Below are 25,802 nucleotides of genomic sequence, written 5' to 3' on the forward strand. Positions count from 1 at the left end.
TAGTATTGTAGTTCCTCATAATGATAATATATTGCCACGTGTAGACACACTTGAGTTGCAGAAGGAAAATGATTATTTTCGTACTGATTGTCATGGTATTCTTATATGTACGATATGTGTTTCTTAATGTCATGAATTACATTTGTAGCGATAATATTTTTCCTTCTTTTAACATTTAATGATCTTTATTTTTTGTTTGTAGAAGGGAAATGCCAAACCTTGATCCTAGCGTTACGTGGAGAATAAGAAAATGACAAAAAATGACGATGTACTTTCCTTAATATTTTTTTACCATATTATACCATCAAACTATTCTGGTGTAATATTGTTATAACTCAAAGTTATTTTTTTTCAGTTTTTTACTGTAATGGTGGATGACATGTTATAACATAAACTGCATGTTATAGTAATGTACTTTCGCTATGCAATGTTAGACAAAGTTGTGTTCTTTTCATTTATTTATCATACTATTCTGTTAAAATAAGTTGTATTCTTTTCATTTTTAATGGTGTCTGATCTGGTGCAATTAAAAGAATAGATGACAAAAAGGGCAATTTGGTCCTTTCTTATAGCTCTTATTCAATACAACTATATTGTTATTTGTTTTTGTTTTTATTATTTTTAGTTTTTTTTTTGGTTTTTTCAGAAATTGTTTCTAACTTTACAAAACTGTCATTCAATTTTTTTCATTAATTTATACAACCCTTTAATTGCAAAAAAAGCAATGTACTTTTGTAAAATGCCATGATTGAACTTTTTGTTCATTTTTTATTCTACCAAATGATATCAAAGATAAATATGGTCAAATTTAAGAGTCTTCCAGATACAATAGTACAACCAGAATAAACGTTACATATGTGTCTATATTTACATATAGACACATATAATAGCTATAATCGTAACTAAATGCTACCTACATACAATATTTGTTTCTTCTTAAAGCCAAATCATAATATTTTGACACACATAATAAAAGGTACATGACCATAAGTAACCAATACTAACTTGTTTTATTTTCTTGCGTTAACTAAGTACAACTAGTAAAGAACCGCCCTATGGACACACAAATATTTAGTGTGACCATATGTATCACCTTTTAGCTACTTTGTCTGTTATGTGGCTAAAAAGGCACCCGGTTATAAACACACATAGAACTAACTCATGTCACGATACATTTATATATTGTCTCTCATAAAAAAAGTATGACAATCTTAATCGATACCTGTGGCTGATTGTGACCTATGGCCTCAGTGGTCGAGTGTGACTAATATTTGTCACATTTGGTATAATTAAGTGTGGTTAAAGTTTTGATTATCTATATAATGGTCACACAAACTAATTTAAATGTATCCAAAAACAGTCTCTAAATTTTTTTAGTGACCTTTGGCCACACTTTTAATAAAAAGTGTCATAGGCCGTTTTTCGGAAAGTGTGACTGTAGGTCATTTTTGTACTAGTGATATTTCTTTGTGTTGTAATCCAACAAACCCAGGAGCAATCCAATCATAAGCTGAATGATGGGAGGGCATTCCAGTCTTATGTTGTGGGATTGGGAGCAAGCCAGTCAAATGTTAAGGATCGGGAGGGCATTCCAATCTTATGTTGTGGGCTCAGGAGCAATCAAGTCATAAGCTGAGAGTCGGGAGGGCATTCCAGTCTTATGTGTCGTGGGCTCGGGGGCAATCTAGTCTTATGTTGTGGGCCCGGTGTGCATGCATTGTATATATATTGTTGTGTAGGGTATTTTAGGGGAACTCAGTAAGCTTTGGCTTACAGTAGTTGATTTCAATGTTTTCAGGTACTTTTGATGATAGGGGCAATGTGAAGGCATGATCGTACACTCCTCCTTATGATTTATGTTTTGAGAGATTATCTTGATACTCTGATTTTTTTAGATGTGGATATGATTCGAAAACAATGCTTGATTAGTTGATAACTTATTGAAAATGTTCTAATAAAATCGAAAAAAAATTCATGCTTTTTTTGGGATGTTATAGTAAGCCAAAACTTACTAAGTTCTCCAAAATATCCTACACCACAATATACATACAAGCAAAAAAAACATTAGCCATCAGTCCACGACTGTTCCGCCCTTCTCACCTGCAACATAAAGGCGGTTCGTGCATGGCCTTCAGCATAACGATGGTCCGCCCGCGTATGTTGGCCTTCTACGTAAAGCAAGATCGTCTGCAACTCACCACAAGATATGTCAACATATATAACAAACAGGTAAACAAATACTCCAACAACACAAACTGTCTACACTAGTCTACCTGTCTAACAGTTCACCACAACATTAAGATGGCTTATATTGCACTCTAAACTACAACTAACATATCATATTTATGGATATTTTCTTAGACAATCATATGAAGATACCTTACCCACAACAAAAACATAATGAAATTCATGCAATGCAAAATATTCATATCTTATATGAATAATATTTCAAATAATTATCATGCAATGCAAAATATTCATATTTTATATGAATAATATTTCAAATAATTATCAGAAGTATATAAAATATTTTTTTATGTTAATAATATAATTGTTTTTCATTATTATTATTATACATAATAAAGTAAAATGTTATATGTATTATACAAATAAGCCAATATAAGATATCATTTTTGGTTATGTTACATGTATAATTGTATAAATAGAAATTGCCAAATATTAAAATAGCTTACCAACTCTTTCAATTTTTTGTATTCAATAAGTGCATTCAAAAATCTATATAAAACTATGTTTTAACACTAGATAAATTAATAAACATGTTTATAAAAAAAAAAATTAAAAAAAAAATAGTTGTTTTAACTAGGCAATCCCAAACACCCCTAAAAAGGAAAAGAAAAGCTAAAAATTGCATGTTTACCTCACAGATCTTCTCACCCCTCACCTGTTTCTCATGTGTCTCCTTCATCCTCACATATTTCTCCCTTCTCTTCGGTGCCGGTTATACGAGCTGTCTGTTGCTACCACCTACCTCCTCACTCTCAATCCTTCTCCATCTGCCATTTGCCGGCAAATACTTACTTTTTTATGTGCGTCTCTCCAGCTCTCTTATTTGTGCATATTGCTCCCATTTATTTTACTGTTGTGCAGTTGTTCGTCCACGGTAATAGTTTGTAGAGCGTTTGGATTATTGGATTTGTGTTTCTTTGGAGTTTGGCACTTGTTTTCTTCTATTGTGTTGTACAACATAGATAATAAATTTGTTACTTTTGAAAGTATCTAGCTATTATCAACGACAATATGATAGATGATATGTATTTGTCTAACATAATTTTGGTTTTCTATGTTGCCTTGCATATGTAGCTAGTTTTTGTTGAGAAATAAATCAATATTGCACGACCAAGAAGACTGTGTGAATGTGAAGAAGAAGACGATGAGAACTGAACTCATTTCCATATGTAATAGTTGTCGTTGATTTGTTCTTCATCCTTTCGGCATCGGATCTTCTGACAGGCGGTGTACGAGAGTGAACTAATATTACTGCCTAACATTTATTATCGTAGATCACTATAGCCTTGAACTAACTGTTAGTGAGACAGTGATGAGAAAATCGGAGTCTATTGAAAGGTCATTGTAACCTAATAGTAATACATGAGAATGCCATCTGTTAAAAATCCATATGCAATTTTATTGGCTAGATAGGTCATTTTTAAAAAATTTGGTTATGCTAAGAAAATGATTATAAAAGTTGATTATTTTTCTATTTTTGTCTAAAAAAAATATATAATCAAGTTATTCTGATTCTTATTATATATTATCTGTAAGAGAAATTATTATAAAATTTCCGCCGGCCAAAAAATTTTGCTGTTACAAAAGAAAATTAAAATAAATCGACAAAAAAAAAAAAGGGAAATTACTTGAAGACCAACAAAGTCAAAAGTTAATAGACATCCGCTATAGCAACACGATAACAACCAGACAAAATCAGCAGTTCACTTCGGCAAATCTGAAGCTCCTTTTTTGGATACAAGAGATATCGATCGTGAAGAATCAAAGGTCCGCTCAGGAGAAGCTACCCAACGATGTTATCCACGCCTATCAAAGATACAGACTCCTCTTTCATACTTCTAGGCGAGACATGTCAACGTTTTACTCTTTCTGAGATTCAATCCGCAACCAACAACTTCGACGAGGCTTTTGTCATTGGTCAGGGAGGATTCGGCAAGGTGTATAAATGTTCCAAAATCGGGTCAATAACCGAAGTTGCAGTCAAACGGTTGTACTCCATGTCCAATCAAGGAGCCAATGAATTTGAGTCGGAAGTCAAGGTCCTCTCTAAGCTGCGACATGGTAATCTCGTATCCTTAATTGGTTATTGCAATGAAGTAAAAGAGATGGTGCTCGTTTATGAGTTCATGCCGAATGGAACACTTGAAGATCATCTTCGCTCACCGGATTCCTCTTTATCCTGGTTACAACTACTCAAGATATGTGTAGGAGCAGCTCGGGGTTTAGACTACCTTCACACAGGTACGTCAACTCAACATGGAGTCATACACCGCGATGTGAAGACCTCCAATATTTTGTTGGATGCAAACTTTGCAGCTAAACTTTCAGATTTCGGATTGGCAAAAGTTGGTTTAACAGATCAAACACGAACTCATGTGAGCACAGCTGTCAAAGGAACATTTGGGTATATGGATCCATGTTATTTCTACACCGGAAAATTGACAAGAAAATCAGATGTTTACGCGTTTGGGGTTGTACTGTTCGAGGTGTTGTCAGGGAGAAAAGCGGTCGATATCAGTTTTGATGAAGAGCAATGGGGTTTAGCTGCTTGGGCTCAGCACCTAATCAAAGAAGGAAAGATTAATAATATTATTGACCCGAGATTGATTCGAGAAATTTCAAGAAAATGCTTGAAGGAATTTGCAAGCGTAGCTGGTCGTTGTTTACACACCCTACCAAAACACCGCCCTACCATGGCTGAGGTTGTGGTCAGGCTCGAGTCTATTCTTTCACAAGAAAGAGAAAGCGCCAATTCGGTTGTTGATGATGAAGGATTCATTTACAAGCTAAAATCTCTTTTCATTGGGAAATTAGTTGTTGCTGCAATTGGAAGCAAATCTGATTTCATTGCGCATCCTAAACCGATAGTAGCTGAAAATAATGCTGCAAGACGAAAAAATCCTTATAGAAGTTTTAGAACTTTGTCATATACTGAATTGGTAAGTGCAACAAATGGTTTTGAGGACGAGGATTTTAATAACTCCATTTTTAAAGGTTGGGTTGATAAAAGGACATATATGCCAAACAGAAGCAAATCTGATTTAGCTGCGCACCACAAACCAATATCAACTAAAGTTGATGCTGCAATAGGAAGCAATAGTACTAATCAAAGTTTTAGAACTTTCACATATACTGAATTGGCAATTGCATCAAACAATTTCAAGGACAAGGAATATTCCCCAACTTTAATGGATTTCATCTGCAAAGGTTGGGTTGATGAAAGGACGTATGCACCAACAATAAAAGGTGTCGGTTTAGCGATGTATGTTACAAAAATGGAGATTCCAACACAAAAGGTACGTCAAATATTTGAAATGATTTGGATGTGGGAGTCACTTTAAATCGCATAATGAATGAGCCTCATATATTTTTCATGCATTATGATATTTTCTAGCTTCTTAAGTTAACAATTTTGGTTGTGCAGCTGGACATCAAACTAGAAGATTTCAATCATCCAAACCTTGTAAAATTCTTGGGATATTGCTTGAATAAGCACGAACTATTTTGTGTTTACGAGGTCATTTCAGCTGGCATAACTTTGGATAGATATCTTTACGGAGGTAAGCATACCTTCCAGTTAGTTGTAAATATCTTTCAGTCATAGTAGTTAAACCGGGTAAACTGTATTTTTACTATTGACGTAATCGTTACAATACGTGTGTATATAAATACGAAATACATTTACATAATACACCCTCTAATATTATAAATATATATATGTTCGTCTAATATTTCCCCTCAAGCTAACGCCGGGGGATCGACTCTTAGCTTGAACTTTAAAAAGAGGAAACGCTCGGAAGGCAGTGGGTTAGTGAATACATCGGCTATTTGATCATGTGTAGAAATAAGTTAAACTGAAATTTTTCCTTGTGCAACCTTCTCTCGAACGAAGTGAAAATCAACCTCTATTTGCTTTGTCCGCGCGTGAAAAACATATTTAGCAGTCAAATATGTGGTTCCCAAGTTATCGCACCATAAAGTTGGAACCTATTTCATTGGAACATGAAGTTCTCGTAAGAGGGTTTCAAGCCAAGTTAATTCGGTAACTGTATCAGCTAACACCTTGTATTTGGATTCAGTAGATAACCTTGATACGGTCTTTTGTTTTCTAGCAGACTAGGAGACAAGGTTTGAACCAAGATACATCGCAAATCCGCCTGTGGATCGAGTCATCTGGGCATCTAACCTAATTGGCATCGTAGAAGGCGCTCATGGAGTTAAACACAGCATGTAACATAACATGGAGGATGATGATCGAGAAATTATGAGACCATGTTCAACCGTACCGTGTAGAAATCGCAAAAATACATTTCACCGGAGACCAATGATTTATAGTAGGTGACTGCACAAATTGACAAACTTTATTAATTGCAAAAGTAATGGCAGGTTGTGATAACGTAACATACTATAATGCCCCCACCATTTTTCTGTATTTGACCGGATCATCAAAGGAAGCACTATCACTAAGTGACAAAGTAGCGTTAGTGGTTCATCGGGACGGAACAGGCTTGGAGTGAGAGAGATTTTCTTTGGTCAACAACTCGTGTATGTATTTCCGTTGAGAAAGAATAATGTCAGAACCTCAATGTGCAACCTCAATTCCCAAAAAATATGATAAAGGACCCATGTCTTGGACTACAAAGGATCGACTTAGACTCTAAACAATATGATTGATGGCTTTGTTGTTGTTTCCGGTGAGGATAATGGCATCAACATAAACAAGCATATACATAAGTATACTATGAGCCGAGTAGATGAACAGTGAGGGGTCAGTTTTGGAGTCATTGAAACCAAGCTCTTGGTGTCTTTTTCAGCCCATATAAGGACTTATGAAGTAGACATACATGATCTGGTTTATGTGGATCAACAAAACCTTGGGACTGTTCGAAGTACACAGTTTCCTTCAGGTCTCCATGTAAGAAGGCATTTTGGACATCAAGTTGTCTGAGAGACCATTGTTTAGTAACTGCGAGTGAGATAACAACTTGGATAGTTGTTGATTTTACTACTGAACTGAAGGTCTTGGTATACTCAATTCCCGATTGCTGGTTAAAACCTTTGGCAATAAGACGCGCTTTATATCGCTGAATCGCCCCATTTTTCTCTTTTAATTTTATAAACCCATTTGCAGTCTACTACATTGGTCTTGGGAACACGAGGAATGAGGGTCCATGTGCAATTTCATATTAATGTCGAGTATTCATCAACCATAGCTTTTTGCCAGCATGAATCTTTGTTAGAAACGGTGAAGGTAATGAGATCTTTGATTGTTGGTTTGACGGATGTATGAAAGGATGATGGCTCTTGGATTGCTAGTTTGACGGATGTATAAAAGAATGATGTTTTGATGAAAATGGGTTGGTCTTGAAGGTTGTGAAGGAGGAAGGTGAGTATATATAGATTAAGAGGGATGTTATGGTTGGTCGGGTAGGGGTTCGTTTGTCAGGTCGAGTAATAGAGTTGTAGTTGTTGAGGAATGAGTGGGTTGGGTGGAGGCTATTTGAGTATGGGTGTACCAGTCAAATGAGGAAGTGGTGATGGTAAGGGGTTCGGTGGAGGTGTGACGGGAATAGGTGTGAGTTGGTAAGGGGTTGGTTTGTTGTGGAGGAGTAGTGTGGAGAGGGATTTTCAATTGTGAAGAGTTATATGTGGAAGGAGGCATAGGTGGAATGGTAGGATCAGAAGAGATATAAGGGTTGTTGGGTATAATTGTTGAGGGATCGATAGATTTTGTGGGAAAGGGGACAGAGTTTCCATTGAACCGAACGTAATGGGCAATGAAAATGTGTTTCGTGTTGGGATCGAAACACCAATACCCATGATGGTTGGTGCTATAGCCAATAAAAATACAAGAAATGAATCGAATATCGACCCGGTTTGTGTTTAAAGGGTTATTTAAAAGGAGAAATGGTGGAGTTTGAATGTGAAGCCATGCGATTTATAAGATAGAGTACAGTTTCAAAGGAAAAGTGCCAAATATGCTAATGTACATGAGATTGTTTCATGAGAGTGAGTCTCTCGACGACACCATTTTGTTCATTGGTGTGAAGACAAGAGAGGTAATGAATTACACCAAAAGAAGATAAAAAATATGATAGTTTCGAAACTTACCTCCCAATTAGTTTAAACTGTTTTAAGTTTGGTTAGAAATTGACATTCATCCATGGTGACAAAACATTTATACACATCAAACACATCAGATTTGCCTTTTAAAGGAAACAACCACATAAATTTGCAATAATGATCTACACATAAGTATAAGACAATAAATTAAGTTTGGAAGATTTCGCAATTGAACATGAATTACAATGAAAATCAAATGTCTTACTAGAAATAACCATCAAACTGAGTCCCCAAACATCAGAAAAACTAAGTCTGGAACACGGGTACTTTTATAAGTAGAAGCCAATAAATTGCTTTTGGAAGATTTCCCAATTAAACATAAATTACAATGAAAATCAAATGTCTAATTGGAAATAGGTAAGAAATATTTTGAAAAAACTAAGAATGTGGATGTCCCAGCCACTAATGAGATGTGGTTGTAGTAGCTTAAGTTGTTGAGAAGGTGAATTTTGGAAATGGTAGAGTTGTTGGAAGATTGATGGAGTAGAGTCCATCATTACTTGTACCCATGAGGAGGGTAGTGTGAGTAGTCGAGTCTTTGATAGCAAAAAAGGGGGAGTTAAATACAAAATACACATGATTATCAAGACAATTTTTGGATAGAAGGAAGATGTTTCTTGATTTTAGGCACATGAAGAATGTTGTTCACGTGAAAACTTTTTTTTGGAGATTAAAATAGGACGGAACCAATGTGAAGGATAATGAGGGCCTTAGTATTACCAACCTGTAGATTGCCATCCCCATAGTATGATGCAGCGGAAGTAAATCTTGTCATATCAGGCGCAACATGGTTGTTTGAGCATGTGTCTGTGAGATAAGAAAAGGACACTTTGTTGTGGGAATAGAAGGGTAATGGTGGAGAACCGGATTCATAATGGATCGTGTAAGGTCACTTTCTGAACTGATATTTCCACTCTATGCTCGGGTTGCAGGAAATCCAGTCTAGGGTTATCCAAAAGGACACTAGTGAATCTAGGCACTGAAATACAAACCGAATTGCCAGATGAATTCTGAGTTTGTTATAGAAAAGAGAGAGCAGAGAAGAGACTAATGACAGCTCAATAGAGGAGGTGTATTTATACATTGACATAATAGGGTTTCCATCTTCTAAACTAGTTAAACAAATCATGAATTAATGGCATAGTCAATGGCCACCGCCAGCGGCTTTACCCTTGGACCCTACTACGGGTGCTGCCCTTAGGACCATGCAAGGGGGTGTTGCCCCTTGACCCCCATTATTTTGTCGCACCGGCTTATAATTTGATTTTATATATGCATGCACTCCACATTCACAAAACATATTATATAGAGTACAAATAATAAGCCCCTTAACTCACATATTAGTTCCAATTACACAAAATGCATGGTGACACTAAAATCATCAATATTACTCCCACATTTTAGTGTAACCCATGAACTAAAATAAAATTATCTAGACAAACCAAACCAATACATAAATGAAAATGTCGAAAAAATTAATTTCCTCTCTTATTATTAAACAATTCAAATACTCGAGAATCAAGGTGTTTTAAGAATTGAACCCTTAAACCCAACTGAATACCTGAAAGTAAAATATATACTAGTTTATTGAACTTTCTAGCAAAATACAACTTGACACTATTATAAACTTATATGTCCTAATCCTCTCATGATTGTATCAAGGATAAGTCCCTAACATCTTGGAATACGGCTACACTTCACAATCACGTAGGTAATTCCTTTACTTCATGTATCGACACATACATTTTACAAAAGGAATTATTAAGAAGCTAAAACTCAATCGGGCTAACTGTAGAACCGAACACATACATGGGATGTATACTTTATGTGTTCCAATCTATAAGTGTGATCTTTACATATTGAATTCAACTCCTAATGTCATATTATGAGATAATTGTGTGACTCACCATTACAAAATTAAATGGACTTTAATCCCATACCAACAACAAACTTGTGCGCTAAGTATCTTATCAGACCTTAGTCAAATGATCTACCAAATTTTGTTGCAATTTCACAAACTCAATCGAATTCACACAGTTCATGACAAATTCTCTAATCATACTGTGTCTAACACGTAGGTGTCTGGACTTGCCGTTATAAACCTGGATGTAAGCCTTAGTCAAGGTGGCTGCATTATCACAAAGGATAGAGATGAGTGTTATCAACTTTGACCACGAAGGAATCTCATAGACTAAATTCGTTCGCCAGCTTGCTTCTTTACTAGCTAAAACTAACGTAACAAACTTGGATTCCATTGTCAAGTTTGTAATGCATGTTTGCTTCTTGGAAGGCCAGGAAATGGCACCTCTGCCAAGCAAGAATACCCAATCAATAGTTAAGGAATAGTCCTCCATGTTGGTTATCCAAATTGAATCCGGATGACCTTCTAAAAATGAAGGACTTCCCAAGTAACTCAATCCATAATCCATGGTTCCCTTGATATACTTAAACACTCTATTAACTTCTTGTCAATGTTGAGCACTAGGATTACTAGTGTACCTGCTCAATTTTCGCACAACAAAAGCAATTTCAGGCCTAGTACTTGTCATTTCATACATCAAGCTACCAATAGTCTTAGAGTCTTCTAGTTGTGAAATAGGAATTCCACTGTTAGGGATTAATTTCACAATTGAATCCATAGGAGTGCTAATAGGAGAACAATCACTAAAATTGAACCGTTTGAAAATTTTCTCAACATAAGGACTTTGAGTCATTAATAAGCCCTTGTTCACCCTCGTAGTCCTTATAACAAGAATTACATCATCCTCTCCTAAGTCTTTCATGAAGAATTTAGATGACAACAATTTCTTTGATTCATCTATTTGATCTTGGTCAGTACAAAAAATTAACATGTCATCTACATATAAGCAAATGATTACTCCTGCACTAGTCGCATCATTAAATCTACTATAAACACATTTGTCACATTGGTTTAGTTTGAAACCAAAAGACAAAATAACCTCATCAAACTTTTGATGCCAGTGTTTGGATGCGTGTTTCAACCCATACAAAAATTTTACCACTTTACATACCATATGCTCTTTACCGGGCATAATGAAACCTTATGTTTGTTTCATGTAAACTTCTTCGTCATTTTCACCATCTAAAAAGGCTATTTTAACATACATTTGATGGAGAATAAGATTGTGGATACTTGCCAAAGAAATTAACAATCTAATAGTAGAAATACGTACAACCGAAGTTTACATATCGAAATAGTCAACATCGGATTTTTGCCTAAAGCCTTGAATGCACAATCAGGCTTTGTACTTGCCAACAATCCCATTAACACTCATTTTCCTTTTGAAAACCCATTTGCAACCAAGTGGTTTAGAACCTGGAAGCAAATCAGACAATACCTAAGTGTTGTTCTCAAGAATTGACGATATTTCTTTTTCAATCGCTTCTTTCCAAAAGATAGCGTCTCGAGACTCCATGGTCTCTTGAAAACAATAAGAGTATTGAAGACCAATTTCATCCCTTGAACCATCCACCAAATATAGTTGGAAGTCGAAATTGAAATGTTTCATAATTCGGCCTCTTTTGCTTCTACGAAGCTCTTGTGTTTGTGGTACATCAATGCCATCTTGACTTTTTGGATTTTGCACTTCATTAGCTCCTAAAGTCAGATCCTTAGGCCTTTGAATAAATGAAAAATACATCTCATCAAAAATGCATCCAATGACTCGATAACTGTGTTAAGTCGTATCGAATACTTAGATTCTATTACATAGCACATATATGCCTTGGAATGTTCAGCTTACCTAATAAATATAAAATCAATTTCATGTTCTCCCAAAGTTTTTCTTTTGGGCTAGGTGATTTTTACAGCTGTCGGACATCTCCTAACCTGAAAATAGCACAAATTAGGCTTTTTCTTGAGCCAAAGTTCATATGGGACTATTTTGTTCTTTTTATTTGGAACCCTTATCAAAAAATAGCAGGCCGTTTAGAATGCATTTTTTACATTTTTACAAATTCAAGTCAAATGGTGGAATTAGACCATCTTTTGACATTTAATGCATCCTTCTAAAATTTACATGACCCAATCTAGCATACCAAAGCATAGAGTTATCATTTTTAGAAGAAGATGAAACAAAAGCAAAATTCGAAACATTTAATAACTTATCAATAACATTCAAACGAAACATTCTATTATTTAGATATCCCATACCAATGAACATTCCACTTAGAGATATGGTATACCTAACCGATTTATAAACTTGTCTACAACCATCAGAGTTTAAACAGCTACCACTAACAAGATTATTTTGAATCTTAGGAACAAATAAAACATCAAAAACTCTAACAATCTTTCTAGAAATAAATTCAAGATTAACAACACCGACACCACAAATAGGTTTAAAGAATCATCTCCCATGCGCAACACATATCCATCTTCAAGCGATGTTAATGTTTCAAACAATCGTTCATCCTTGCATACATGGTTTGTTGCACCAGATCGATCCACGAAGAAACATCATCACCCTATACATTGAATGATTCAAGAATAAGTGAAACATAATAAATATAATTTTGTTTAGAATTATCAAAGTAAGTCAAATACTGACCACCTTTAACACGGTGCTTTGACCCATTTCCATTTCTATTGGCTCCACTATTTCCAGCATCATTGTTGCCAAGATTCACACAATAATCATGCTTGCAATGTCCCACTTTTTAAGCACCTCCAACAAACCAGTTCCTGTTTCTTTTTGTTGGAGTTATTCAGGACATATTCTTGCTTGTGTTTTTCATGTTCTTTGTTGTTCAGATTTCTTGGATTGTTTTCAACAACATGAACCAAGGGCTATCTAGATTCAAATTTTCCTTTGTTTTTGTCACTCTTTTGTACACAAATGGATTCTTCAATACGCAAATGACAACTAAGTTGAACCATAGATAGTTCCTCCATTTGATGTTTTAAGTTATGCTTGAAGTATTTCCATGATGGTGGAAGTTTTTCAATCACACTTAACATAAATATGGTTTCATCCATATTCATTTTGTGAAGTTTGAATTGACCCAAAATGCGAATGATGAAAAGCATATTCTCCTGCCATGAAAATCATGGAGAGCATGAAAAACATCTTCTTCAGCGTGGTCAGCATGAAAAGCATCTTCTTTTGCCATTGCCTAAAATCATTGCCTTCAAGCTTGTCTACTTTGGTGAATTTTATGGTCAACTCATGGATTTATTCAGCCATCTCCACCAGATGAGAATATCAATTTGATTGTTGGGGAATAAAAGGGTCAACGTGGAGAACCGGATTCCTAATGGATCGTGTAAGGTCACTTTCTGAACTGATATTTCCATCATATGCCCAGGTTACTAGAAATCCAGTCTAGGACAATCCAAAAGGACACTTATGAATCTAGGCATAGAAACACAAGCCAAATTTCCAGATGAATTCTAAGTTTGTTATAGAAGAAAGAGATCTGAGAAGAGAATAATGACGGCTCAATCAATGGTTTCCAAAATTGATGAGATTTGTCAATCTTACCATAATTTCCCACTGAGCGGGGCTACCACTAACGACTCTGTCTCTTGGACCCCGTTAGGGACGCTACCCCTAGGACCCTGCAAGGGGGTGCAACCCTCTTGACCTCCCGTCATTTTGTCGCACCGGTTTATAGTTTGGTCTTTTATATACATGCACTTTGAATTCACCAAACATATAATACAAACTACAAATAATAAGCCCCTTAGCTCACATATTAGTTCCAATTACACAAAATGGTTGGCGACACTAAAATCACCAACACACTTGTGAGCAATATCAGCATAATTGGTTTATGGTTTTGGTTGTCTCATCGAGAATATACAGGGGTCGCAGTTTGGGCATTGGGGTAGAACATGACCAATCCCACACCTACTATACGTACCATAAACTATATTCTGGTTAGAAGCCCAACTAACTGACCTCGATTTGGATATCATGCTACTCAATTTCGAATAAAATTGTAGCCATTGTAACAATGTCCACCCCGACCACGGGAGTTGACCCCCCTGGGTACGGTTGTTGTTAGGCAGTCTAGATCTATTAGTCTAAAAGTCCTGAGAAGTCGGTGTTGGTGATGTACCATAAGTTTGATGTAGTTGGAAACTAAGGTGGTACCTAAGTTGTTGTAAAGCCTGAACTGTATCAGATTGAAAGGGATAATCGGGTGTTGTAGCAACCGTCAATAATTGATCCTTGGCAACATCTGGAACTATTTTTGTACCAAAAACTCATGATCAGCTAATAGACCATGAAGTTCTAAAAAGACAGCCGTGGATTGTCTAGAGATGAGGCTTTGTTTGACCCCATTATACTCATCTCGAAGACGTGCAGAAACTAACATAACACCATCTTTCTCTGATATGGGTTGTCCGATATTAGCAAAAGCAATAACATACTCTTGTGCTCTAGTGAGATAGGTTGCATGGTATCATTCCCCTTTATTTGTATTTTTACCAATAGAGTTTTCAACATGAATTCTCTTGAAGAAGTATAAGGTGCGTAGGTACGTTTAAGAGCTAACCAGAGATCATGAGAAGTAGTACCTTGAACGTGTTGAAAGGATGCCTCTGATATGGTTGACATGAGTAGCATACAGACGTGGGTACCATTGGATATCCAAACTTCATGACTGGGATTTGTTTTGTAATTGGTTGGCTCACCTTCTTTTCTAGGTGATGTGATCAACGGTGCAGGATACATGATGGTGCCATCAACATATCCAAATAAATTGTTTGTGACAAGAAAAGGTTGGAACATAGCCTTCCATTATCCATAGTTTGTCGGAGACAATGAAAACCCGATTTTGTGTGAGTTATGCATAGTTTTCTTTGTAGAAGAAAAGGAGACGAGTTGGGCTGCCATGGATGTCGACTGCTGCAATCGATTTGGATGAAGAAATCAATAAGGGAAGGGGTCGATGATTGTGAATCGACAAGGCTCAGAAGTGGCGGTAGTTTGAGACTAGGGTTATTTTTTTCTTTCTAGCTCTAATACCAAGTTACTGGGTAAATTATATCTTGTATTATTGACCTAATCGTTACAATACATGCATGTATATATATGAAATACATTTACATAATAAAGCCTCTAATATTATAAATATATAAGCATCTGGCAAATATAGCCTTGCATAAACATGCATGCTTTGAGTGGTTGGCATGCAATAAATGGAAAATTGTTAAGAATAGCAACTTACTTTACTCTCTCTACATTACTTTCTTACAGTCTTACCAATAATAGCAACGTTCATACATTTCTCTATGAATAATAGCAACATACATTACTTTCTTACAGTCTTACCAATAATAGCAACGTTCATACATTTCTCTATGAATAATAGCAACATACTTTATTTTTAACCTATTATAACAATGTACTTATATTTTTCTACCAATTTGAGCATTGTACTTTATTTGTTACATATTGCAATTTGTGGTAAAGTGTAAATACGTTGCTATTATGAGCACATAATTGTTTGGATGTTGCTATTATTTGTAAAGTGAATGTTAGTATATTACTATTATGTGATACATATTGCTATTATTGGTAAAAAATGTAAGTACATTTTTGTTATTGGTAAATTAAAGTATATATATTTCTATTACGTGTGAAAAATAAAGTATTCGTAAAAAGAGTACAATCTCCCCTAACTTATATGCAAGATGGAAAATTGCATTTCCCTTTCTTATGTTACTTTATATGCAGAGTCAGGTACTTCACTTTCTTGGGTTGCACGATTAAAAATAGCAATAGGAGCTGCTGAAGGCCTGGCCTATTTACATAAAAGGAACCAGCCAGCGTATAGCCAATTTAAGACCAATCTTATATTAGTGGATAAGGTAAATTACAATGCCATTACCGTGATTCTAGCATAACATCAGTTTTAGTTTATTTTTTCATATGATTATATATTCCATGCTTATTTTCAGGATTTTAATGCTCGGCTTTCAGATTTTGCTTTTGTTACTCACACCTTCCAATTAGATGCATATTGTTATGCAGCCCCTGAGTCTTTTTGTCACCAAGTAGACACGTTTGATGGTCTTCATCCACTGCGGCTTCCTGAAGATGGTATCTTCTTCTTTCTAAGTGAAATATTTTGCATATCTAAAAATAATATTGCAACCATTTGTTTACCATGCACTTATGACTTACCCCAACACAGCTAAAAGCCTTTGGTTGGATGGAATTGAATAACCAAATTAATGGAATAAGCAAGGAAATGGAGTGGATCATTACATTCAACATCATGTTTACTACCCGTACAAATGGATGAATTTTATACAAATTTTCTATTGTATATATAAATTAAATACGAGGTATAGTTTTTACAGTATTTTATATATAATTTCTCTAAATAAATATAGAATTTATTATTTATAATACTAAAAGATTAAACATAATAGAAGCTCGCCAAAACCGAAATGAGATTATAATAGTAAATATATATTTCTAGTTATTTTTCATAATTAAATAAAATCATATTTAATTAGAATCATGGAATTCTGAAAAGATTTGTCATTAAAAACTTATACATAAGGATGGGTTATATTATAATTTTTCATTCCACTCCATGATTGAATGAAAAAAATAAAATAAAATAAAACAATCTCATGTCTAACGAATGTAAATCAACTAAATGGATGGGATTGAATTCCTTAAGGAATGCTCCATTGGACAATCCTAACATCTTTCCTTTTCTAACCAAGGAAACAAACAATTCCATTCCTTCTCTAATTCCATCATACCAAACACATGTGTCAATGGCTGACCAATCAAACACCACTTTGACAGGTTTTGCAATTAAGAGTGAGATCTATGCTTTTGGAGTGGTACTGTTGGAAATACTAACAGGGATGAAGGTGTATGATAGGAGGAGGCCCCTTGGAAAGCAAAACCTGGTGGAATGGGCTCTTCCATTGCTAGCAGATGAGGTTAATTTGAGTATGATAATGGACCCACGAGTTCAAAATATTGATTTTCCTCCAAAGGAAGCATTCAAGTTCACTCAACTTATTTCAAACTGTCTTCAAGCAAAACAAGACAAACGCCCATCAATGGAATACATAATGCAGGTCTTGCAGCATTGCTATCAAAACAGTCTGACTCTTAAAAGTCAAACTGAATAGGTCTTATGTTGATAGACATGTGAATGTAAAGTATACGATCCTGGAAATCAGCTGAATAAACAAGTAGGGAAGATAGTAATGAATGAATGCATGAATCTTGATCCATTTGTAGAATGTCTAAATAAAGTTAATATCTTGTTGAGATTTTTCGGATACTTATCGGTACTCATGTTCAAAGTCAACAAGAATCAAGTGGTTAGTAGATCGAAGTCAGCTAACAAAGTCTTAGAATTTATTTGTTAAATTGTTTTTCAGAACATCAGCATTTTATAATGTTAACAAGGAGCTAGACTAAACAAAATAACATCACAGTAACAGCAGCAAGGATGGGACTTTGAAGCGCCTGACCAAGTTCACTTTGACCTTCCTACACATATTGTTAACCATTATAAACCGACAAACTACAGAGTAACTATTTTGTAAAACAAATCAGCTCCTTTAGACATAACTTAGAAACAAAGCACCATTTCCAAATAACCATAAACTCCACCAAGCAGTATAAAAAGTGGCTTCGAGAAACTCCTTCAATAACTTCTGGCTTAGCAACAAAGGGAACCAACACAACAATCAATCTACAACCCAAATATGTGTTGGTTTATGACAATATTTGGCTACAAAGGCGCAAACACAATGGAAGCAGTAGCGAGTCTAGAATAGGAAACCACATGGTTCACTAATTTTTTTATAAAGAAATTTCTATACAAATTCAAAAAATTTATAGGCAAGGTAGGTCCTAATTTTTTTAAAGGTAGGTCACTAAAATTTTCCTATAGAAAATTTAGCTAAATTAAAAAAATTAGGTGGGTCATTGGACCCACCTTAGTTAAATGTAGACTCGGCCCTAAACGGAAGCAATAATAACAAAAATAGTAACTTATAACTCAAAAGATAGATCTCTTGGTCAACCAATCAATGCAACAAATAAATCAACGAAAGAGGAGGAATCTGGTGGTCGGTTGATTCCAGGATTCCATTCAACAAACGATTTAAGCAATAACATGGTTCATCTCATCCTTGTAGTTGCTTTTTACGTCCTTTTTATGCCTTTTATTCATATTTTGAAATCTGGTTACAACCATGAAAACATGAAACCACTTTTTATGAGAAGAGTGGACCATGCCCAATAACGAGGAACATCAAAGGATGGTCGAGTAGAGGGAGAGCACAAATGGAAGGCTAGGTTTCTCTCGTTTGGTGATAAACGGCAGAGAGATGATTATATTGTAGAATAATATCTCGTGTATATATTCTATAGAATTAGGATCAATTAGTATCTCTTATTTTAGGTTGTATATATTTAGTTTCCATATTTCTCATATTCTCCCCTATATATATTTATATTGCTTGATTGAATGAAGAGATATACAATTCCCAAATTACTCTGTGTCTTCATGGTATCAGACAAAAACCCTAAATTGTATTTTGAATCATTCACCCTTCTATTCCTTGAAATCCAAACTCGAAATTTTCAAGAATGTGTCTTGACGAAAATCAATCCTCTGAAGAACCAAATACCCAATTATTCTCACAAATCATCCACCACCACTACACCCAACATGATAATTCTGTTTTTCCAAAAACCCTTTCATTGGACGAATCCAACTACACCATTTAGCGCCGCTCATGAGAATGCGTATTAGAACGAGAGGGAAGATTGGATACCTGACCAGTGCAAAAGCTGAACCCTCAAAGGACTCTTCTGAATATGAAACATGGGCCACAGAAAATGAGAAGGTAAAAATTTGGTTAATTGATTCCATGGAAACTTCCCTTATGAATAGGTACATTCGTCTCCCAAGTGCGAAAGACATTTGGGATGTAGTAGATAAAACCTTTTATGATGACTCAGATGAAACTCGAATCTTTGAATTGAATAAAAAGTGTTTTGAAGCAAAACAAATGGCCGACCTATTCCTAGAATTGGTAGCCATGTTCCAGGAGATCGATCAAAGAGTGACGTCTCAAAACAATAATGTAACAGCAGCTGTTCTCCAGACGTCAATGATGTCTCGGTTGCGGGTGCATATGTTTCTGAGTGCACTTGATCCTGAATATGATCAGGTTAGAGGAGAAATACTATGAAAGGATCCTAAGTTCTCACTGGAAAAAAGTTATGCATACATTAGGAAAGTTCAATCTGAAAAACGGGCCATGGGACGCTCAATTCCTATTGAAGCCTCTGTGTTAGCTGTTCAACGTAGGTCTACTCCTGTTGATGGTCCTCACACTTGTCGTCCCACAGGTAAAACAAACTCCTACGCCAATAAAAAATGTAATGTGTGATAGCTTCATTTTATTTACTTCTTTTTATAGTTTATTTTAGCATATTTCATTCGCAATTTAGATAATTTCCATGCATATTTTCCTTTTTGTTATTTTATGACCACTTTCGGGTTCTTTCGAGTTTTGTGAGCTTAATTACAGATTTTAAGGAGACTAGCGGAGCGAGATCTTTTGGAAAGCAATTGGACTTGGAGGACAACGAGGATTTTAGGCTTGATGGTTATAGAGGTGATGCATGGAGTGGGATTGTCAATTATTTGAAGGGTTGGAAGAATTAAACTTTAAATTTTAAAGCCACGGGAGAATTCTTGAGTGTGCAAGATCGATGTTTAGGAATTTGCGGAAGTTTTGAGTGATGTGGAGAGACAAATTGGGCTCAAATTGAAGAAATATTGAAGAGAAATGGGCTAGAAGCTGATTGGACTCGAACTGGGCCAATTAATTAGCTGTGGGGGCCCAAGACTTGAAGAAGCCCAAAAATTTCCGTCGAAGTCACGCGGCCCGCGTAAGATTCCCCGCGGCCCGCGTGGATTCCTGACAAGGGCAATTTCGGGATTTTACTTAGAGCTCTATATTGGGAAGGTTGGTGTGCCTCTTCAGCCTTATCTTCGAGGTCCGATTTTGATACTTTCTCTCTGGAGTTTGGAGCATTTTTGAAGGCCAAGAACCCTCAAGAACTTCACCATTTCATCTCTTAATTCTTGCTAAATGTTTGGTACAATCTTAACTAACTTTGTTTCCTTGAGTTTAGTCATGCTTGGCTAAACTAATCTTGGTTGACTTTTGTTGAATCCTTTGAACTTTTGTTGAATATTGAAGAATCCATGAATTTGTGTTTGAATCTTTATGAAAATGTTTTGTGTTTTAACATCTTATCATTACTTGCATGTTTCTATTCATGAGTTTAAATGTGTTTGTGGTGATTAGTTGGCTAATTTCTTGATTAAGTAAAGGATCTTCAAATTAGCAAGCAACAAGTGATTCTTGTGTTAGTTTTACTTCACACAATCATAAAAACATTTTCTCCAACATGGTGGTGAAAGCATTTGACCCCTCTTGGATTTGGTGACTTTTTGGTTCTTAATGCTAGTTGACTTTCACTAATTACATGCTTAATGGAAATTGTGACTTTGACTAAGGAAATTGTTATGAGCTTCTCTAACCATTTTAACAACTAAGAAAAGTCTAGGTAATCTCAAGCTTCTTGGATTACTATAGCCAAATTAAGGATTTAAAACAAGTATTGCACCATTTGATTCTAATGATATGTTCATCAAAAGTCAAAGTGAGGAAACTTTAAGTCAACCATCCTTCTCTTATTGATTTTACATCAAACTCTTATTTTTGTTGAAATTGTCTATTTAAATCTTAGTTAATTCTAGTTTGTTTCAAGTATTTCAAAATATCAAAACCCCCATTTTTATTTTATTGTCATTTTAGAAGTACTGTTGCAAAAAGATTTTCCATAGAGTTATAAATTGAACCAATCTCCGTGGATCGACCCCTTTACCACTATACACTATTTTAGTGTAAAATATTTAGGGTTATTTATTTTTGTTGGCCTCGACAACCACCAAATTTTGGCGCCGTTGCCGGGGATTGGTTTATATTTAATCAGTTTGTTTCTCTATGCCCAGATCTCAGCGTACAGGTGACTTGATTTACAACCCAGAAATTGGAAAAGAAGCAAGGCGTTTGGCGAAGGAAAAACGAATTGAACGTGGTCAAACTTCTAATCCTCACGGGGATCCGGAGGTTGAACCCGTTTCATCAAGCGATACGGAACCCGATTCTAGTCCCGACCCTCGCCGAGAAATTCCCGAAACACCACCTCTACAACAAAATCCACCCATTATTGAACCAATTGCAATGGCGGACGGAGGAGAAGTTCCCGAAAGAACTTTGAGGCAAATGATGGAAACCGATGTTACACAAACTCCAACCGGCATCAATTACCCGGTTTTGGAAGGAGGTTCGGAATTGAAGTCAAGTTTAGTCCATCACCTCCCGATTTTTCATGGATTGGAGAACGAAGACCCACATAAGCACTTGAAGATGTTCCACATTATTTGCACTAGTATGAAGCCACACGGGTCAACCGATGACCAAATCAAGCTAAGGGCATTCCCCTTTTCATTGGCCGATAGAGCAAAAGATTGGTTATTCTATCTTCCCCCGGGGTCAATCAACTCATGGACCGACATGGCAAGAGCTTTTCTTGATAAGTTCTATCCCGCTTCAAGAGTCTCAAGTCTTAGAAATGAGATTTGTGGAATCCGCCAAGGTCAAAATGAGACTTTTCATGATTATTGGGAGAGGTTCAACAACTTGTGCTATAGTTGCCCACAACACCAAATTCCGGAACAAATCCTCATTCAACACTTCTATGAGGGATTGTTGCCAATGGAGAGAAGACTAGTCGATGCCTCAAGTGGTGGTGATGTCTTTAGTAAAACTCCACAACAAACAAGACAACTTTTCAACACCATAGCCGCAAATTCCCAACACTTTGGCCCGCGCCAAGATATGAAGAGAGAAACTCAACAAAAAGTCAATGAGGTGGGAACATCAAGCCTCGAGTCTCAAATCAAAGATCTAACTTCCGTTGTCCAAAAGCTAGCCATGGGACAAACTCCACAAGTGATGGTTTGTGGAATATGTGCAACAATGGGACATCCTACGGATATGTGTCCCATTCTCCAAGAAGATGTGGAACATGTAAATGCCACGGGAGAGTTCCAAAACTATCATAACAAGCCATCCGGTTACCAAAATGCATATAATTCAAGTTGGAAGCCAAATCCCAACATGAACTACAACCCAAGACCGTTGCCTCAAAATGCATTGGTTAGACCATCCTATCCACCACCACAACCTCACTACCAACATCCACAACCACACTATCAATCCAAACCACACCCTCCACATCACCAACAACCTCCTCAATCCCAACCAAGTAGCTCCGGAATGTCTCTTGAAGACATTGTCAAATCCTTAGCCACTAGTACCCAACAATTCCAAAAAGAGACAAGAACTAGTATCTCCAACCTTGAAGCACAAATGGGAGATATAGTTACATCCATAAGCAAGTTGGAGTCCCGTGGGAAGTTTCCTTCTCAAACCGAAAAGAACCCAAATGTCAATGTGGTGGCCTTGAGAAGTGGCAAACAAGCCGGAGAGAGTAGTTCAAAGAAGAAGCCAAGAGATAAAGAGGAAGAAATAGAAGTTATTCCCGTTGAAGAACCTATAGTCAAGAACGATGCACAAGCCGGAGTTCCAAAGAAGACTACCCCTCTAGTAACACCCATAGCCACTCAACCGCCATTCCCCTCCCGACTTGCGACTTCGAAAAAGAACATGGAGGAGAAAGAGATTTTGGACACCTTTCGAAAGGTGGAAGTAAACATCCCTCTACTTGATGCAATCAAGCAAATCCCGAGATATGCAAAGTTTTTGAAAGAACTTTGTACCAACAAGAGGAAGTTGAAGGGGAATGAGAAAATTTTGATGAATGAAAACGCATCCGCGATTTTACAAAGGAAACTTCCACCCAAATGCAAAGATCCCGGAATGTTCACGATTCCTTGCAAGATTGGAGATGTCACTTTTAGTAGTGCTATGCTTGATCTTGGTGCCTCTATCAATGTCATGCCCTATTCGGTGTATGAATCATTGAATGTCGGACCCTTAAGTGAAACCGGTGTCATAATCTCTCTTGCGGATAAATCAAGTGTCTTTCCTAGAGGTGTTTTGGAAGATGTCCTAGTGCAAGTGAACCAATTGGTCTTCCCGGCGGATTTCTATGTGATTGATCTAGATGAGCAAGTGTCCTCAAAATCGGCTTTAATCTTGCTTGGGAGACCGTTTTTGAAAACGGCTAGAACAAAGATTGATGTATATGCGGGAAGTTTGACAATGGAGTTTGATGGTGAAACAATAAGCTTTAATATCTATGATGCTATGAGATATCCTAGTGACGTTTCATCTATGTACTTTGTAGATGTTGTTGAGCCACTGACCCAAGAATTGTTCGAGTTGTCTAATGGCGATGTGTTGGAAATGATTTTAAGCAAAGGATTTGATTTTGGGAAGCTAGTCGAGCAATTAAAGTTTTATTCCTTGGATCCGGAGGTTGAGAAGTTGGTCAATAATTTAGAGGTGAAGAAATCCACAAGATTTGATGTCAAGCAAATTGAGTTGACCCCAACCCATACGAAGTTGTCTCCATCCCTTGTTCAACCACCCGAATTGGAATTAAAGGTCCTACCTCAACATTTGAAGTATGCTTACTTGGGCAAGAATGAGACTCTTTCGGTTATCATTTCGACTCATCTAACCGAATTTGAGGAAGAGCAACTCCTCAAGGTGTTGAAGGAACACAAGGAAGCCATGGGTTGGACGATTGCGGATATCAAAGGTTTGAGTCCCTCCACTTGTATGCACAAAATCTTGATGGAGGATGAATGCAAGCCGAGTCGGGATGCGCAAAGAAGGTTGAACCCGCCTATGATGGAAGTTGTAAAGAAAGAGATTTTGAAGCTACTTGATGCGGGGATGATCTATCCAATCTCGGATAGCAAATGGGTGAGCCCGGTGCAAGTCGTTCCCAAGAAGACGGGAATCACGGTGGTCGAGAACAACAAAGGTATGATAGTCCCCACCCGTGTGCAAAACGGGTGGAGAGTATGTATTGACTACCGCAAACTCAATGCAAGCACAAGAAAGGATCATTTTCCATTGCCTTTCATCGACCAAATGTTAGAAAGGTTGGCCGGGAAATCTCACTATTGTTGTCTAGACGGGTACTCCGGTTTTCACCAAATCCCGGTGGCACCGGAAGACCAAGAAAAGACAACATTTACATGTCCATTTGGCACTTTCGCATACCGGAGAATGCCATTTGGATTGTGTAACGCCCCAGCCACTTTCCAACGTTGCATGGTTAGTATCTTTTCCGAATATGTCGAAAACATAATTGAGGTTTTTATGGATGACTTTACGGTATATGGGAACTCGTTTCAAGAATGTTTGATCAATCTCACCAAAATTTTGAAAAGATGCATTGAAACAAATTTGGTTTTAAACTTTGAGAAATGTCATTTCATGGTGAGTCAAGGTCTCATTTTGGGTCACATTGTGTCTGAAAAAGGAATTGAGGTAGATAAGGCCAAGATCGATGTTATTCAAAGCTTACCTTACCCGACTTGTGTTCGGGAAGTTCGTTCTTTTTTGGGCCATGCAGGTTTCTACCGACGATTCATCAAGGACTTTTCAAAGATAACAAGACCAATGTGCCAACTCTTGCAAAAGGAGACCGATTTCGAGTTCAATGAGGCGTGCAAAGAAACTTTCGACAAGCTCAAGGAATTGCTTACATCCGCCCCCATCATACAAGCACCGAATTGGGATCTCCCTTTCGAGATCATGTGTGATGCAAGCAATTATGCTATCGGCGCCGTTTTGGGTCAAAAGAATGGAAGAGCCTCCCACGTGATCTATTATGCATCAAGGACAGTAGACAATGCTCAAAGCAACTACTCTACCACGGAGAAGGAGCTATTAGCCATAGTGTTCGCTTTGGAGAAGTTTCGACAATACCTACTTGGCACCAAAGTTATAGTGTATTCGGATCATGCGGCTCTCAAGTACTTGATGACAAAGAAAGATGCAAAGCCAAGACTCATCCGGTGGATCTTATTATTGCAAGAATTTGATTTGGAAATCCGAGACAAAAGTGGATGCGAGAACCTTGTTGCCGACCACTTAAGCCGGATCACTTCAAATGAAACTCCTCTCCCTTTGCGGGACGAGTTTCCGGATGAGCATCTCTTTTCCCTTATTCAATCTACTCCTTGGTATGCTGATATCGTTAACTTTTTGGTCACAAAAAGGTATCCCGACACATTCTCACATGCTCAAAAAGACAAGCTCAAAAGTGATGCAAAATACTATGTGTGGGATGAGCCTTATTTGTGGAAACATTGTCCCGATCAAATCATTAGGCGATGTGTACCCC

At 36.7% G+C, this 25,802-nt stretch overlaps 1 protein-coding gene across 2 annotated transcripts; it reads left to right on the forward strand.

Moving 5' to 3' along the window:
- The first annotated feature begins 3,880 nt into the window (after positions 1-3,880).
- On the forward strand, positions 3,881-17,725 carry LOC145109229 (uncharacterized). 2 transcript variants are annotated; one of them, XM_079046351.1, is made up of 5 exons: positions 3,881-5,543; positions 5,672-5,807; positions 16,080-16,213; positions 16,304-16,445; positions 16,540-16,687. In XM_079046351.1, exons 1-5 carry the CDS (start codon positions 4,041-4,043, stop codon positions 16,569-16,571), a joined length of 1,947 nt encoding a protein of 648 aa, XP_078902477.1. In that variant the 5' UTR covers positions 3,881-4,040; the 3' UTR covers positions 16,572-16,687. The 2 variants fall into 2 exon arrangements, with proteins under 2 accessions (XP_078902477.1, XP_078902475.1); XM_079046349.1 differs by lacking the exon at positions 16,540-16,687 and adding an exon at positions 17,169-17,725 and having other exon boundaries at positions 3,882-5,543.
- The last annotated feature ends 8,077 nt before the right edge of the window (positions 17,726-25,802 follow it).

Source organism: Lactuca virosa, chromosome 4 (genome assembly GCF_052849685.1).
Source record: "Lactuca virosa cultivar CGN04683 chromosome 4, Lactuca_virosa_CGN04683_v6, whole genome shotgun sequence".
NCBI lineage: Eukaryota > Viridiplantae > Streptophyta > Magnoliopsida > Asterales > Asteraceae > Lactuca > Lactuca virosa.